Source organism: Mytilus galloprovincialis, chromosome 6, assembly GCF_965363235.1.
Source record: "Mytilus galloprovincialis chromosome 6, xbMytGall1.hap1.1, whole genome shotgun sequence".
In the NCBI taxonomy this organism is placed as follows: domain Eukaryota; kingdom Metazoa; phylum Mollusca; class Bivalvia; order Mytilida; family Mytilidae; genus Mytilus; species Mytilus galloprovincialis.
Genome location: NC_134843.1, coordinates 15,965,902 through 15,984,199, shown reverse-complemented (window position 1 = coordinate 15,984,199; position 18,298 = coordinate 15,965,902). Strand labels below are relative to the sequence as shown.

Genomic DNA, 18,298 nt, shown 5'->3' with positions numbered 1-18,298 from the left:
CAAGTTCTGTTTTATGTTATTTCATAGATAACAACATATAAATCAAATGTAAATCATTTACGTAACACATAACTAGCATATGACTGGTTTTTAAGCGGGTCACAGAAATCGGCCATCATGCTACTGCCCTATACAAAATTTGATGGACAGTTGCCTTTCGTCCAGTGGTATGGAGGGAAGAATTTGGACTACCACAGGAAAATGAGGGCAACTTAGAAAAGGACAGAAAATTGGTATTGCAAACATTAACCACGGACCCCTCAAAGAGTTGTTGCAAAGATTAATAGCTACAGAGATCATGGCACTCTCTCTACAGGATATTATATGCATCAGATTTAAGAATGTGGCAGCAAATTTTACATCCCACACATCCTGCAAGTAAATTATACACAAAAAAGAATGTGTCCATAGTACACGGATGCCCCACTCCCACTATCATTTTCTATGTTCAGTGGACCGTGAAATTGGGGTCAAAACTTTATTTTGGAATTAAAATTAGAAAGATCATATCATAGGGAACATGTGTATTAAGTTTCAAATTGATTGGACTTCAGCTTCATCAAAAACTACTTCGACCAAAAACTTTAACCGGACGGACGAACAGAGGCACAGACGGACGGACAGACGAACGGAGGCACAGACCAGAAAACATAATGTCCCTCTACTAACGTAGGTGGGGCATAAAAATGTTTTTTAGGTTATTAAGACCAAACCAATCATGTGATCATAGCTAAATATTGGTTCAATATTCCCCCTTAAAAATGTTTCAAACCTATTTTATTTTTTGTCTTAATTGAGCTTATGCTCCTTTAACATATTTTGTTCTCTAAGAAACATTCTAAATATTTTCTAATTGATTCAATTGACATGTAGCAGTTGTATATACGAGTTCCATAAATATATACTGGTCTTCTCTTTGAATTGTATATTTCATTTCATTTTCTACGTCACTTTTAAGCAAAGCTTTGGCGCTTTTTCGTTGAGGGCAGTTTTTAATGGTGGAGGAAGACAGAGTCACTGCCCAGAGAAAACCACTGACCTTGGATAGAAGAAATGACAATCTTAATCAATTAATATTGGAGTTGAGTGCATCCGCACGAGCTGGGTTTGACCCACAACCTCCTTTGAATGGCTAGTGATTACAGTAGTTACTACATACACAACTCAGCAACCGAGGCCCCTTTGAATTGAAGGTTACTAAGAAGCAGCTGTGATAGGATTAACTGGTATACCAGGCGCTTGTCCACTACTAATTTGTTGGCAACAGGCCTTCCAAAGTTCCAGGAAGTATAAAGGGATCTCCCCTTGTTTCTACCATCCAACTGTCAACTACTTATATATATCTAGTATGCAATAACTAGTCATTTGCTAACTCCTTAAAACAGCTTGTAATCACTACTTAAAATCTATTGATAGACATGTTGAAATGATAGTAAAATAATTATGTACAATGGTATGAATATTATAATAAATTGCATGTATTAATATAATCAAAATGGTAAAAGTAAGAACGTAAAAGTAACAACGAAATGTCAATTCAACCAAAAAATTTATAAAAACAGACCAAACTGCTGTCTAATGCTAATTATCAGAGGTATTTCCTTTTATTTACATTTTAATTCACATGAATACCTAGGCAGATCAATATCTAGTAACAGATACTTTTAAAGTACATCTAACTTATCAGTACTATTAGCAAGATTGAAAATATATAGGTAAAACATGTAAGTATTTAATATATATAAACATTTCAGATTTTTCTCTTTCTTGCTAATTTAATTTGCTGGGTTGTTGTCATAGGTATTTACTCTACATGTTAAAAATTATGTAATGCCAGAAAATGCATATTAAATGCATATTTTATTATGTTTAAGTCAAAATACCATGGCAACAAGGTTGCAACTGCTGATAAAGATGTTTAGGAAGTATATCTCAGATATATTGTAACAGCTGATAAGATATTGATAGGGTAAATCTCAAAACAAATAGTGGTCAACTGAAAAAAAGGCTATCAATTTTGGAAAAACCAACAGGATATTTCTAAGAATATCTAGGTGTGTACAGGTAAAGGTACAAAATGATAACTTGGGCTATCTAAACCATGCATTGTTTGTCTCTGTGAGGATATCTATTTTTCAGAGTATGTCGTTCTGTCCAGTTTTGGGGAAGTTGAAGTCCAAAGAGAGAAGCACTGAGCTTAGGTAGAACAAGAGTGCACACACTGAAATGTCTCGCCTTCTATACTAATCATTGATATTATCCTGCAATTGGGTGTCCTACTATACAGATACAGCCCTACAGATATCGCTATGCTGTATCTGTATACTATACAGATATCGCTTTAAAGCTCCGCCCACTGCCGGACTGAGTATTGTTTGAACCTGTGTGACCTCAGAATGTGTATTCCAGTTGCATTCCAATGACGATGACAATTGTCGATTTCAAAACTTGAATGTGTATGATTGTGTTACAAAATCAACCATGTCAATTTCAGCATGCATGTTTAGTGAATGTCAAGTCTGAAGCGTAGGACAACTCGTACACTTCTGTTTCAAATTTGACAATGTTTTGTTATTTGTTTTTACTGTTGAAATTAGTTGTTATGTTAAAATAGATAATTATTCACCTTGAGCGATGTATTATTGTTGACCATTTGAGATTCTTTTTTGCGAACCCGTCTTCAGCGTAATGTGTGATTTTGATATTACTACGCGGGCCTCAAGGGATTACAAATCGAAAATAAATGCTAAATATGTTAGTTTTTGTGTCTTTCAAAACACAAACAATATACAGAATTAATTGCAGGATAAAGACAATAACTGTTTAGTGTCTTTAAATATCAGCTGTATTTGTACTCGGCTCGAAACAGGTGTAGTAGCTCGCTAAAAGCTCGCATACACCTTGTTTCCTAGCCTCGTACAAATACAGCTGATATTTAAAGACACTAAACAGTTATTGTCTATTTATGTTGCTAGTCCTAAGTATAAAGCTAAGCTTTATTACAACTGTCACATAAACTTAACATTAACCAAGATAACTAAACAAAAACCAATGAACTTGAAAATGGGGTCAAGGTCAGATGAACCATGCCAAGCAGACATGTACAGCTAACAATACTTCTATACAACATATATAGTTGACCTATTACTTATAGTTTAAGAAAAATAGACCAAAACACAAAAACTTAACACTGTGCAATGAACCGTGAAAATGAGGTCACGGTCAAATAAAACCTGCGCGTCTGACATAGAGATCATAAAATATTTCCATACACCAAATATAGTTGACATATGGCATATTGTATTAGATAAAAAGACCAAAACTCAAAAACTTAACTTTGACCACTGAACCATGAAAATGAGGTCAAGGTCACATGACATCTGCCCGCTAGACATGTACACCTTACAATCATTCCATACAACAAATATAGTAGACCTATTGCATATAGTATGAGAAAAACAGACCAAAACACAAAAATTTAACTATAACCACTGAACCATGAAAATGAGGTCAAGGTCAGATGACACCTGCCCACATGTACACCTTACAGTCCTTCCATACACCGAATATACTAGCCCTATAGCTTATAGTATCTGAGATATGGACTTGACCACCAAAACTTAACCTTGTTCACTGATCCATAAACTGTCAAATGGATGTTACAATTTTAGCACAATTCAACAAATGAAGTCGAGTTCAAATTTGTGAAGTATGCACTAATCCCCACGAAATCAATGATCATTACACGGAAATCTGCGGATATAGACTAGTTCACTAAAAAATTATCACCCCCTCCCGCACACCCAACCCTAAAACCCAACCACAACAAAATTTGAATTCATTGTCAACATGTCATACTAAAAAAAATACTACAAAAAAGTATATATATAAGATACATACATTTTGTATATACCTAAATAACATGAATGAGACTGTTGAGACAAGAAGTTAAACTGCACATTTAAGAAAAGACATTTGAAGGATCTAATGATAAAAGACAGGCTTCTGTAACATTAGTACATGCATGTTCATCTTTAAAGTGATTGATTACAAACTATAACAAAGTCAACAATTCCTAGAAAATACTGCTTAGTCATTGGACTGGTTCAACTTTAACTCAATATGGGTGAACCAATATTTACGGCCAAAAAAGGAAACTTTAACTGAAATATTCCTTCCCTCAAAAAAAACTCAATTTTTTATCTTTAAAACTTAAACATATTTTGTAATTGGGTGCTGTCAATAGTAAATTTTCTTAAAATTTTTTATGAGTTTTGTCAAATATTCATGGTAACATTATTGTACATTATACATGTATATGTCGTGTTTCTTTGCTAATGTCTGACGTCATTCTGGCTTCACCCTGCACTATACACCTATGAAGTCAATCTACTACAAGGAGAATGACCTATATATCATAAGGACTTCCCCCAAGCACCAGTGATTTATTTACCAACCTGAACTTAAAGCTTCTATTACTTCTTGGACTGTTATGGTTGTAATCTAAATCCGTTAATTTTTCTATAGAACTTGGACGACCTATTTTATCTATTTTCTCCCGTGATCCACTTATAGAACTAAGATTTTCCCTAGATCCTCGTAACAATCCACTCAAATTTTCTTTTGATCCTGAACGGAAAAGTACATCCATAGACCGCCATTTCTTTTTCATTCCTTTTTTAAGAGACATTTTAACGTAATTTCAAAATACTGTCAAGCAATTGCAATATTTATCTTCAAAATTGTATTCCTCTTAACGCCACACTATAAAACCATTCAAACATTACTTAGAATAATTTCCTTCAGGAAATGCATATTATAACTGATATGAAAATACACATATAAAAAATCTGAACAGAACTACACAAGATATACAAGGTGAAAAGAAGCTAAAAACAAACACATGAACGATGGTTCAGCATACATTCCGTACGTCTAGAAAATCACATCAATCAACTAGAATAGAAACATTCAGGCACTTGTTGCAAAATAGATTCCTTCTTATTTAATGGAGGACAGATGCATCTTCTTTTGATGTAACAGCTGTGAGGTATTATTGAATCTTCAATTAACTACATGTAGATGAATATTCAACAACAATTGACCTTCAAAATTTCACATTGTCTGTTCCATGCTGAGATTAATATTGACCTCTGACCTCTACTGTTTATCATACATCAGGTAAATTAATTAGAAAGGTGTACACATTAAATCTTATAGTTTATCATATGCAATCATCATGCACTCGATTACATGTTTTATGTAATTATTTTCTAGTCGCAATATGATTGGTTTTCTGCAAATTTCAAATTCAAATTCGATACAAGTTTCCTCAATAATTGATAATCCTCTAGAAAAAGCTTCAACATCCACTAGACCTATCAACATCATTAACTGATGGTTTATTGTTACATATACTTATCATGATCTATCATCCTAGTCACAAATATATTGTAATATCAAATTGTTGATTACACATATTTTAATCCTTTTACAAAGGTATATTGACTCAGGGCTCACGCTACCAGGCGACTTGGGCGAAGAAGTCGCCCTCCCGACCGTCACTTCGCTTTCCCCGACCCCCAAAAGCGAAAACAAGTCGCCCTGTACTTGACGAAAGTCGCTTTCAGTCGCTTCCGTCATCGGACATTTTCAATTTTTACCAAGTTGATGAAACATCAATTTTTTACTGATAATTAAAGAAATTCAGACATTAACTATTCATTATCTTTAGAAAAGAGGTTGAAGCATTGTCTTCGCAGTGTGTATCAGGTTATTTGATAAAAATACAACTTTTTTATCACTTCGTGCATTTTTGTAAGTTCCGGTGCTTGTTTAATACTCGAAAACGTACATCAACCTAAATTTCGACGGAAAAATAAGTTTGTTACTTCATTTAAACGTGATAAAAGTTGCCTCCAGTAAATGTTTAATCCATTTATTGCATTAAAACCGTCATGTTCCTTTTCAAATAACTTGTCAAACATCGTTTATTTTTGAAAATTTTCTTGCATTCGTCCGCCATTGACCGATTTCTAAACTACGGATCTGAACCGGACCAGCTATGACCGAAATCCGTACTTTTACAATAATTACTACGGACGCACGGATGAAACAGCTGACAGAAGAATATTGATCCCAAAGGGGAAAAATTACGCATCCCACACGCATTAAGAGACTTTTGGTTACATCTAATTGATTGGTGTATATAATACCCTATATTTTTTATGAATGTTTCAAACTATTGATTAAAGTTGCTTAACTCTGAGACTATTATACTAATATCAATATATTATGGCCCAGCTTAATAACTTTTATATTTTTTTTATGAGAAACACTGAATTTCATACACAAGATAATTTTTAATTAAATTGTAATTGATATAATTTCTTTAAAATAATTTTTTTTTTTAGTGCTAGATATTTAGTTGGTAGTTTCTCACAAGAACCTTAGTAAAACTTAAACAACTTTTAATTTCAAATGTTACTTTAATTGTAATTTTTTACTCATATGAATTGAACAACATAAAAAGAACATTATTTACATATGGCCCTTTATACTATTGCAAAATCCAAACATTGTAGCGCACCCGCGCGAATGAGCACTTCTCTTTCAAATCTCACCACTTCTCCCTATCAGTTTCAAAAAGAGAAGTCACTTCTCCCTATAATTCTGAAGTAGTGTGAGCCCTGTTGACTAATCCAATAATAATCAAAATCAATATTCCCTGTGAATGACTGACATAAAAACAAATACACAAGAGGACTGTCACACTGAGAAACAATGTCACCTGACATAAATATATCTTGTGTAAAAATTTGTAGCCTTCAGGTGTTTTCTATTTCTTGACAAAATATGAAGAAAAATAGGATATTTCAGTTTTTACCGAATATAGTTTAATACAGATGTAATGTTACATTTCATCAGTCAAGCATAGAGAATATGTCCAATGACCTGATCTAACATTTAACCTTAACTTTATCCAATGTTAAAGGTGTAAAATGTCTTTGATGAATAACATCCAATGGGGTGAAGTAATTGAAAAATCAGTTGAAAATGGTTAATACATTTTACTGAAATGAATGGTTTTTTATGAAATGAGGCTATTATAAATAATATAATAATGTGCATTGCAGATACATGTATTGCTTGTAAAATATCATTTATAGGTAGAGTTACCAAGATTGAAAAATAGGCCATAAAATAATGACGTAAACACATTCCTGTATAAAATGTTGTGCTGCTTTCCTTAAATTAAAATTCAATGTTGTGTTACAAATCCTTTCTAAAATTAAATAATTCAATAGCCTTGGTATCATGCTTCAATTGAGAAAGGTACATTTGTAACTGGTTATTACCAATTTATTGCTCAATACTGTTTCACCAATATGACAACAAAAATTTATTTTAGATCATAATTTTGGTTTTCATAGGGGTTTTATGTCAGTTTAACAGCGAACCACAGCTTATATTATGTCCTTGTTTTGTATTATTATCATTATTTATTACAGGACATTTACCCAAGAGGTGGTTAGTGATATTCATAAATCTGACTTACAACATACTGCAGAATATGCACAGTATGCAGGGGAGGATCCAGCCATTTTTAAGGGGGTTCCCAACCCAGGAAAAAGGTTCTAACCATATGCCCCCCTTCAAATGCATGCATCGTCCAAAAAAAGGGGGGTTCCAACCCCAGAACCCTTCTCCTGGATCTGACACTGTACATGCTGGTATGTTGCCTTCATTGTTTAGCTTCACACATATGCCTCCATGACAAACAATTTTCAACATTGTCTTATTGACCCAGCGTCAAATACTGCCTACCTTGGTCTTAATTTCACATCGAAATACAAGCACAGGAGAGTCTTATGTCAGTGAAAGTCAATCAGAATTCCCAACTATTACCGGTATATTCCAAATTCCTTACATTCATTTTGTAGCCATTTTTATAATAAAGCCTTGTTCTCTAAAATTTTACTTGATGTATTTTAAAATACACAATTGCAAGGACTTAATATTTAGTTCCTTGGAAAAATGTAATGTAATTTCATACATGCCATGATTTAGTTTACAACTATTTGTTGAGGGAGAAAACTAACAAGAATGTGTCTGGATCCATAGTACATGGATGCCCTACTCCACTATCTTTTTCTTTGTTAAGTGGACCATGACAATGGGTACAAATTCTAATTTGGCATTAATATTAGAAAGATCATATCATAAGTCCTAGGAACATGTGTACTAAATTTGAACTGAATGGACTTCAACTTCATCAAAAACTAACTTGACCAAAAGTTTCAACCAAAACACTTTAACCTGAAGCTGTGCAGACGGAAGGATGCACAAGGGATGCACAGACCAAAAATAATGCAATAAAAGTAATGCATACTCACTTCAAGCATGAAACAAAATTTCATGAAGATCTGATTTGTATTTTCCTGAGTAAAATGCTATAAACATGTCATGGGACAGACTGAGCACTCCTGGGGACAGGGGTTTATTGTAGTAGTTTGTATGCAGAAGATTTTCCAATGAAAAAAAAGAAAGCTAGGAGGAAAGAAAGAATGCAAAGCTTCAAACAAATGTTATGTGGCCAGTGTTTTCCATTCGGCATTTAAGCCGGGTGTGCCGACCACCTTCTTTTGAAAGCCGACCACCTTTCGATTATAGGAGGTGGTCGGCTTTTTTTTACAAATTCCGGATTTTTTTCGGTTCCGTACCATTAAAATTTGAATATTAATCGCGCCTCGCTGATTTGTTTTCATTGACAAAGATGCCGTCCAATCGTCAAATTTCAATGTTTTCATTTATCAATCGGGGTAAAAGAAAGGCAGATGACGATGATGATAGAGAAAATACCAGACCAAATAAGTTAAATACAATTGATAGTAATGTTGAAGTTGTGGAAATTGAACAAAAGCCAACCAAACAACGGATAAGACACGCAAGTGATGACAAATATGAGCAAGACTTCAAATGGCTTATAGTCACAGAGGAAGGATACTACTGTTCTGTGTGCCAAAAATATGGCACAAAAGCAAGAAACAGGACATAAAATTGTAAATGAAAGAAGAGAGAAAAGAGATAAATTGTTGAAAAAAATCAAATCAAAGAATATTTGACAATTAATATGACTACTTCTATTTATGTTTGTTCAACTCCATTAAATGTGAATATTATACTAATCTTGATTTTTGTGACCCCCACATGCACCCACAGTAAATTAAAAAAAACGGTTGGACATTTAAAAAAACCCACCCGGTTGCAAGTGATATTTTTAAAACACCCACCTTCCCTCAGTGAAAAAAGGAAAACACTGGTGGCCTCAAAAAATAACTTATTTGTTTGTTTTCTTCTTAGTAAACAAAAATCAATAAGCTTTAAACTCATATTTTTGTACAATCCAAGTTTACAATGTAAATAAGAACCAAATCATGATTTACAACAACAATAATATTACATAACCAAGATGTGTATTTATTTCAATGACATCTGAAGGTCATCATAAACTGCAGACTATACTTAATTATGACCTAAATAATTCCAAGCAACAATACTGGATCATATTCTCTTTATTAATAGTTTTAATTCTAATTCAAAATATGACCCAGTTTACTCAGTTTCATTCACTGCGGGACTGTGTTAGTGAATAGGAAATATAAACATACATGTACACGAATGTACAGAAATATAAAAATCTGCAAAATATACCGAAAAACAAAGAAGAGGGTGTAAAATGGAATTTGTTTAAAGTTTCAAGCACTAATTGGCAGACAATCTTTTCAATCTGTTGATTTTTTGTAATCTGATTCCACCCCTGTATTGTTTTACCTACCATGAAAAACTAGATGAAAAGATTACACTGGAAGAGGTTTGACAAAGGGGCTTTTTTATTTATAAGTTGCTAGTGTAATATCAATTTGATATCAAAATGATTTAAAATAATATTTTCTGCCCTTCTACAACTTATTGTGTTTAATATGGATTTATTTTGGCTGAAGGGAGACAATTCAATCTTGTTTACACAACACTTGTCAGTGAATGTAATTACATTTTATGTGTATCATATTTCATAATCCACATTGCAAAACAAATTAGACAAAAATCATTTCAAATGTCAAGATCAGTACAAAAATCAAGTGTCTTTTATTTCTTTCTTTAACACCAACATCAATTAACTATAAATAGGGTGCACACACTGAAAATTCAAGCTGCTGTACTGTCCATGTCTTAACTTTTGAGTCCACAAGCCAGAAGCTCAATTTTAAAAAATTTTATGTTGGATTCTGTTGGCTTATAGAGAAGAATTTTAGAGGCTCGAAAGCAGTTTTACAAGCCAATGCTATAGGACTTGTGGTTAAGCGCAAAGACTGCGACAAGTGTAATTTATGTTAAAATTCTTTAATTTAAATAAAATAATCATGATATTTAACCTATTGCTTGTAGTATCAAAGAAACAAACCTAATGGTTAACCAATAAAACTTCACTTTAAACCAATGAAGATGAAAAAAGACCAAATCGCAAAAAAAATATCAAAACATTGACCAGTGAACTGTGAAAATTAGGTCCAGGTCAGATGAACCTACCAGACAAATATTTTCACCATGCAATCATTCCATACAGCAAATAAAGTTGACCCCCTGCTAACAGTGGAGATATGGACTTTAAAACTTAACCTTGATCACCGATTTATGAAGAAATTCAAACATATACATGTATTTCCTATCTTGTTTGTTTACAATATTGCCTTAAATCAGGGGATCAAAGTGTAACTAAAAATATTTCCATGTTCAAGGGAAATAACTTTTATCAAGAGTCAAATGCTGATTTTGGCATGTCAGTGTTTAGTTGCATGGTCTTAATTTGCTAGGTTTTTTTTTCTCTGTTTACAGATTTTCCTATCTGCTATAGTTTCCTAAAAAAAAACAAATGTGTAAAAAATCAAATTTCAAGGGCAATAATTCCTCTATTGAGTCAACTGATTATATATTTAATAAGAACTGAATTAGGACTTGTATAGTCCTCAATTTTATTCTTCAAAATTGAACCGGCCAGAGGGGTTTGGTCTGAGTTCAATAAGCAAGAAATAAAAGATTGATTGATTTATTGTTGGTGTTTTAAAGCTACTTATAAGTGCCACTAAGGGTTATTTCTTGGTCGCCAGTTTTAGTTGGTGGAGGAAGCTGGAGTGCCCGAAGAAAACCCTACGATAGGAAAACTAACTGACAATCCTAGTCAATAAAGATTAGAGTGAAGTGTACCCACACCAGCAGGAGTTTAACTTACAACCTCAGTGTTGACTGGCTAATGATTACAGTAGCAGAACTACTCAGACACTTGGCCACAGAGGCACAAAGAAATAAGAGAAAAGTTTGATTCAGTGAGGTTTGACTATGCTCCATCATGTTTGATATTAAAATTGTAGATAGAGCTGTCATCATTTTCAAAACTAATAATTTTACCTTATCCATATTAATTATACAATGTCTGTAGAGGAGCTTGTTTGGGTGAGCAGGTTGTGGATGGATGGGAATTAGTTTGACCCAAAGTTGGTCATCAGGTGCAAAAACCATCAATTTTGATAAATTTTCATCCTATTTCTTGACCAGGCACAACAAGGGATGGTGCAAGTTGTATCTATAACTGTAGTCTGCATGTAGAGTGCCCAGTGAACACATTAACAACAATAGTTTTTATGTTAGAGTGAAACTGGTCTAGGTAAAGCAGTCTAAAGATGCACAAATAACATTAATCCTGCATGGTAAGAAGACAATAACAATCAAAACCAAGGAGTAAACAAAGACTCACAAAACCAAAAGACATTTACATCAACAGTTAGAAATAAGAAATAACACGAACTCCACTAAAAATTGTGAGTGAAATCAGGTGCTCCGGAAGGGTAAGCATTTCCTGCACCGTATATTTAGATCCTTCAAACACTTACAATGTATGAACATGTTTATATATGTCAACATTCCAGCCATACATTGTATGTCAACATTCAAATGAATTGATGGTCTCTAAACTAGAAGGGGTTCCAACCCCCAGAATCTGCACCCTAAGTCAGCCACTTGCCATTGTAAGCGAATACTTTTTGCCCGTCTCTGTAGATGACCATGGAAATGTTTTATTATCCTGTTCTTATTTACCAACTCAATTTGTCTTTACCATGAATCATGATGAGCATCATGACAGGTGCCATATGTGTGTAGCACTTCTTGTGCCCCTAGATCAACCAAAGTTGATAGAGATGATGAATAAAGATTAAAGAATCAATCTGTATACTGACGCAGATCCAGGATTTAATGTTAAATAATTTGTATTTTGAGGGGTTGCTGCACCTAGCGGGCCCTGATTTTAATCCACACCTGAATTTTGTATATGTATGGTTTAAAAAATCTAAATATTCTTGGTCATTGTACAAAGTACATGTATAACATTGTACAATACACCTTATCACTATTTGTCCGCCATTACTGGACATCACACAGGTTCTCGTACAATTTTGACGTCAAATAAAAAATATCTGACGCCAAAATGGAAAAGTGATTGTTGTATAATGTCAATAGTTCAAGCGTGACAGATTCTCTGGTCAGTCAGGAATAGCGATAAGGTGTATGTATTCTACACCAAGTAAATCTTAAAAACATCAGCTTGAAAGAGCCTGCAGGTGCTAATGAAAATTTGAGCAAAACAAATCAGTGAGTGTGCAAATCAACCAGGATTATTACTGCAAAATGTACTATTAGTATAATCTTGATCTTCATATGATACACATACAGATAGGAATACAGTGATACATCCAAGGATATTAATACACTATGTGTGCATCAAGTAATTTACTCAAGTGGGCCTCCCTTACAATTTCGCTAAAGGTTTTACCTTCTTTTACTGTCTGAATCTTGATGAAAATATCATGTGGTAATTGGTTCGTCTTTGATGGTATTTGGTATGAAACTGTATTCTAAAGTGTCCTATTTTGTTTTAAGTCTAATTAGGAAATACCAATGTGTACTTGATTTTTGTATTAGAACATTAGTCTCTACCTTTTACTCGAAGGATTTAGAAAGATACTGTAGATCTTTATTTTTCTGTCAAGAAAACACAAGACATAAGATAACTGATTAAATATTCTCAATTTTACCTGAAATGAAGGTGTGTTTACTTTTTTAGAACCCCTAACTTCCTGCTGTGTACGGTCTACCTGAAGTACCCGCTTCATGAATGTACAAATAAAAGTTTTCACAATGACAAACCTGTCTGAAAAGGACATGCTCTGAAGCTGTTACAGCATCAAGACTGTATCGATGACCTTTAACTTGAACCAATCTTCACCAATATTCTGGATGCTGAGGATGTTAATCCAAGGATTTTGCAAGATACTGTAGAGTAAGACGTTTGCCAATAATTGTGTGTTTGTAATTTAATTGCACATAATGTCAAATCATACAGATTGAATTTTTGATGTTTATAAGATTTGCGATGTTTCATTAAACGCCAAATTCTTGGGATAACGTGTTAAAAACTTCGATTATCGCTAAGAAGCTTGAGATTTTCACTTCTTCTTTTGAGCCTTACAACACAACAGGTACCTGTTTGAAGTACGCGTAAAAAAAAGTTCGCATAGAAGATTTCACATTTTCCAGGTTTTAAACGTATGAATAAAAATAAATATATGTTATTTGTTGGAAAATAGTTCAATCATTAAAACAATTATGATATTTGAATCTGTTGCGAGTTAAAACACAAAATCAACATGGCTTTCGCGGACTGATTTATGATTATTGGTATTTGAGAACTACAATAACAGTTTCGCACAAAATGGAAAAGAAAACATTTTGTTTATTTTTTGTTTGCTTAATATTTTTTTTTTTTATCTTTGAGGAGTATTGGAGTGTCAATGTTTATTGACAAATATGAATAATGATTAAAGCAAAAAAAATCCGAAAAATACTTTTTTTCTCTCAAAACGTATAGTTTTCAAGAATAAATCAATAAAATATAAAATATAATAAGGGTTTGGATGGGGTAGATAGAATAATGCCCTTAAAAAATGAAGATTAGAGAATAACGGGCAAAAAAAATGAAGATTAGAGAAAAAAGGGGTTAATTTTTGGAAGATTAGAGAAAAAAGGCGTTGATTTTTTAAAGATTAGAGAAAAAAGGGGTGAAAATTTAATGTTTACAGAATAACAGACACCCCCCTCCAGAACCTCAACTATTGCCTTTCACATCAAAGGCACATGTCTCAGAAAAAAAATTCCTATATACCTTAATATATATATAAAGGTATATAGGGGAAATAAATTCTGAGACGAGTTCCTGTGGTTACTCCAAAGAAAATTGTGACAGTAAATGATATGATGTGTTTGCCAAATAAATGAATAACTGTTTACAAAAAGGCGCAACTTCAACCTATTTTTAAAAGTTGAAGAGTTTTGGTTAATCCTTATAGGAGTTTTCTCCCCTTTTGTATTTGAAATCAGTATTTCTCCACAACCATGCAAGTGATTGACCTCGGGCCTTCCGATTTGAGATCACTGACATGTGACCTTGAAATTGAGGTCAAGTCATGTTATAAATTTTGAATTTTGCTTGTTAACGTTATTCAAAAGAAACTGTTACATTTTATAATGATATGATGTGTTTGCCAAATTACTGTTTACAATAAGGGATCATAAGGCGCATGCAACTTCAACCTATTTCAGTCGAAGTGTTTTGGTTAACCCTAAGGCCTTATAGGAGTTTTCTCCCCTTATGTATTTGAAATCAGTTTTTCTCCACAACCATACAAGTGATTGACCTGGGGTCTTTTGATTTGAGATCACCGACCTACGACCACAAAATTGAGGTCATGGTAAATTTGACGTTCTAGATTTTGACCTTTGCTAAAAAATCTTTCTGGTTCATCATAAAACAATTAAGGGAGCTACCATTTGAATTTTATGGGGGGGGGGGGGGGGCTAGGATGAAAAAATTTGTCCTGCATTTTTTTTAGTTTTAATCTCTGTCCTGCCTTTTTATTTTTCACTCTATTCGGTCCTGCCTTTTTTTTATTAGTTTAACCTGACTTTTTTTACCTAAATTGTCATCCTGCCTTTTTTTTTTTGCAAAGTGTCTCATCCTGCCTTTTTTTTTTACTCAAAACTACTGTCCTGCCTATTTTTTTCAAATTTCACCCCCCCCCCCCCCCATAACTTCAAAAGAAAATTTTAGATTTTTTTTTATATCCTCTTAAAGAAATGATAAATTGATTCACTTTTTGTGGGAAGAAATCCTAGGTGTTCCAGATTTTTTTTTATATTGCACCTCTTAGAATTTTTTTTTTTTTTCGTGTTCATTAAAAGGTGCTTTTGTCGGTTGTATGTGAGGTTGTATGCTCACTCACGGCACCCTTTAATCTTATTTAACAGTAATATTGGTTTGGACGTTTTCTCTAAAACCAATGACCATTAATTAGGCTAGCTTCCAGTTTAACACGATGTATAAGTTAACATATTACAAAATTTAACCAAAACAAATAAACCATTTAATTTCAAAAGTATGTTGCCATCAATGATTTTTTACTGACAGGAATCATTATGGTATCTTATTCTCGATAGCTTTCGAGGGCTTCGTCCCTTTCGAACCCACTACCAGCAGGTGCTTTAACATTGAGCGATTGGCACTCCTCATATCCCTCGCCCAAAGTTCGGGCGTACACGTAAAAATGACCCAGCTACCACACTGACGATTGCTCTACATGCAATTGCTCTGATTTCAACAATATTGTATAGCCTATAATATTATTAATTCGTATATTTTAACAAATTTGATTCGTTTAGGGATAGTCACATGTTAAACTATATTTTCGAAGGTAGAGAGAAAACGGCGGATAGCAAAACGCATATTGACCTGCAAAAAGCATATTGCACGGTTATTTTTAGAATATCTAAAAACCAATATACTTTGTGACGTCATGTAATGAATTTCAGGATATTGTTTAACGTTTTGAAACACATGATATCTGTGATCGATTATTTGACGAAAAAAATCTTCAAATACATAAGATGTTCAAAAAAAAAGGTAAATGAAATAACAACTAATATGTTGTTATTGTTAAGGAGACAATGTAATATATATAAAATTCCAACAAACCTAAATGACTATTTTGATACAAATATGGTCAGAAATTAATTATATAACAAATATAGCCTTTGTATGAGGTCAATACAGGATATATCGACCCAAAGAAGTATATCGACCTCGGACTTCGTCCTCAGTCAATATACTTCTTTCAGGTCAATATATCCTTGTATCGACCTCATACAAAGGCTATATTTGTATAATATCTATCGACAGAGTTATCGGTCCTGAATAGGACTGATATAGTTGGGTATGCCGTGGATTGGTCTTTGACAGATTTATTTTCATATTTCATTTCTGTTATCTGTTATTATCCCTTTTCAATTCCTTGTTATCTGTTTTTCACCAAATCAATTCACTGTTTTGCTGTTATGGGGACCCCCCTTGCCCCCCCTCCTGATACAGTTGGCCTCTTGATAAAATGTAGTTGTGAAAGATGTAAAGTAGCCTCCCCTTTTAAACCGGAAGTTGATCTTGAATGCAATGGAAGTGGGAAATGTTTTCATTTACATTACAGTTATTTTGTCAGCTTTCACTTCATTAGGTATAGGATGAATGACATATTCAGTTGTATCTTCAATTTTGAATGAAGAAGCAACTTATTCTAAGCTTCAAAACCCTTGCCGACATTTATTTATCTTTGAAATTAAACCGGTTACCAAAAAATATCATTCATTTGTATGTGTCATAATGATAATCTACATGAATATCCGGAAGTAAATTCATAGAACTGTGAGAAAGTTAATCCGAAAGATTGATAGATGAACTCTTTTTTTGTATGAACTCTAAACATAGTTTTCATGAAGCAAAAGCCTGAGATTTGGTAAAAATTGTGAAGATCAAAGAGAAAAAAAATGTCCATAAATCAAACGAAAATGGTGCCAAAGGGACATGAAAGTGTGCAAGCCTCGTGTTTATTGCCTGACATTTGACAGCCCTGCAATCTGCAGCATCCTATATTCATAGGTGTCACAATGATGTCCTCTCCTCTAGGTTAACTAAATGTACATGTGCAGGTCAAATCGCCCAAAAAAACATGTTCGTTCTAGACTGTTTACCCAGGTTCAATTCGCCCTCAGAGTTGGTAAGCTGAAGGTCTGTTGGTTTTTCTCGGCATGAGTCACAGTTCATTAAGTAAATGTGAATAAATAGTTAGTTTATGAAAGAAAATACATGTAAATTATCATTGATCTGGACCTACTTCTTTTAAATGTATAGTGGTTTTTGATAAGAATAAATTTTTAATGACAGGTGATATGTATATCGTACAATGTGAATGCTTACTTGTATATAAGGTGATTGATCTCCACGAATTATCATTTGTGTAGAACACAATAATAAAATAAAATACTCTGGGCGAATGTTAAAAAGGAGAAAATGAAAGGGCTGATAAATATTCTACATGACAAGCCATTTTTTTTCAGAAGCAAGTTAACTTATAATATACAATTATAAACCTGTTTGACTTAAATTCAACTACATGAAGTACCTTTAACAATTACCATAAAATATATTCAGACTGTTTGTTTTCATGCCTTGTTTTAAAAAAAAATATATATCTTTCAAATTGAACATACATGTATATACAGTGTACATGTATGATCATTCAAATTTAACCCAAAAAAGGAATATGATTTATAATATGAGGCAGGCATAACCTGTGAATGGGGAAGAAGTCTGTATGTATTATTTTTTTAATTCAATCACGTTGATAAAAGAAACCGAAATACTGTACGTAACATTCCCGATTTTGATTCTGTTGTTAGGGAATTAACTGTGACGTTCTTTAAGTTAAGTTAAACAAAAGAAATGCTTTCATCAGGTAACGTTTTTTCATATCAAACAATTATTAAAATTGAATTTGTATTGAGATCCAATCTTATATTTTAATACTAGACTGATAAATATAAATTTTTTCAAAGTCTCATGCAAACAAGACAGTTATCTGCGCAAAAGCGGAGAAAACTGGAACAGGAAGTAGATCTGAAAAAAAAGTAAACGATTTTGAGTTCATTAGTAGAATGAAAAATTTGGGAAATTTTCCCGATTTTTTTTTTTTTTTTTTTTTTTTAATGATTTTTCTACCGTAATTAGGGACTTCGTCCCCATATTACATATACATGTAGGCTAATTTGCATTATAAAATATTTGTTTGTCAGATTTTTTTTG

The 18,298-nt window shown here is 33.1% G+C and overlaps 2 protein-coding genes across 6 annotated transcripts in view; one reads left to right on the top strand and one right to left on the bottom strand.

Annotated features, from left to right (window-relative positions):
• Positions 1 to 5,075, bottom strand: part of LOC143079060 (rho guanine nucleotide exchange factor 11-like) — a 102,627-nt gene extending 97,552 nt beyond the window's left edge. The window contains exon 1 of one of the 4 annotated variants that reach the window (XM_076254206.1): positions 4,458 to 5,075. In XM_076254206.1, coding sequence (XP_076110321.1) covers positions 4,458 to 4,690 — 233 coding nt within the window. In that variant the 5' untranslated portion in view covers positions 4,691 to 5,075. The remainder of the gene's footprint in view (positions 1 to 4,457) is intronic. The other 3 variants (XM_076254213.1, XM_076254208.1, XM_076254209.1) reach the window with 3 other exon arrangements.
• Positions 5,076 to 16,589: 11,514 nt separating this feature from the next.
• The window catches only part of LOC143079059 (nicastrin-like), a 37,604-nt gene continuing 35,895 nt past the window's right edge, over positions 16,590 to 18,298 (top strand). For both annotated transcript variants that reach the window (XM_076254205.1, XM_076254204.1), the window contains exon 1: positions 16,590 to 16,673. In XM_076254205.1, coding sequence (XP_076110320.1) covers positions 16,613 to 16,673 — 61 coding nt within the window. In that variant the 5' untranslated portion in view covers positions 16,590 to 16,612. The remainder of the gene's footprint in view (positions 16,674 to 18,298) is intronic.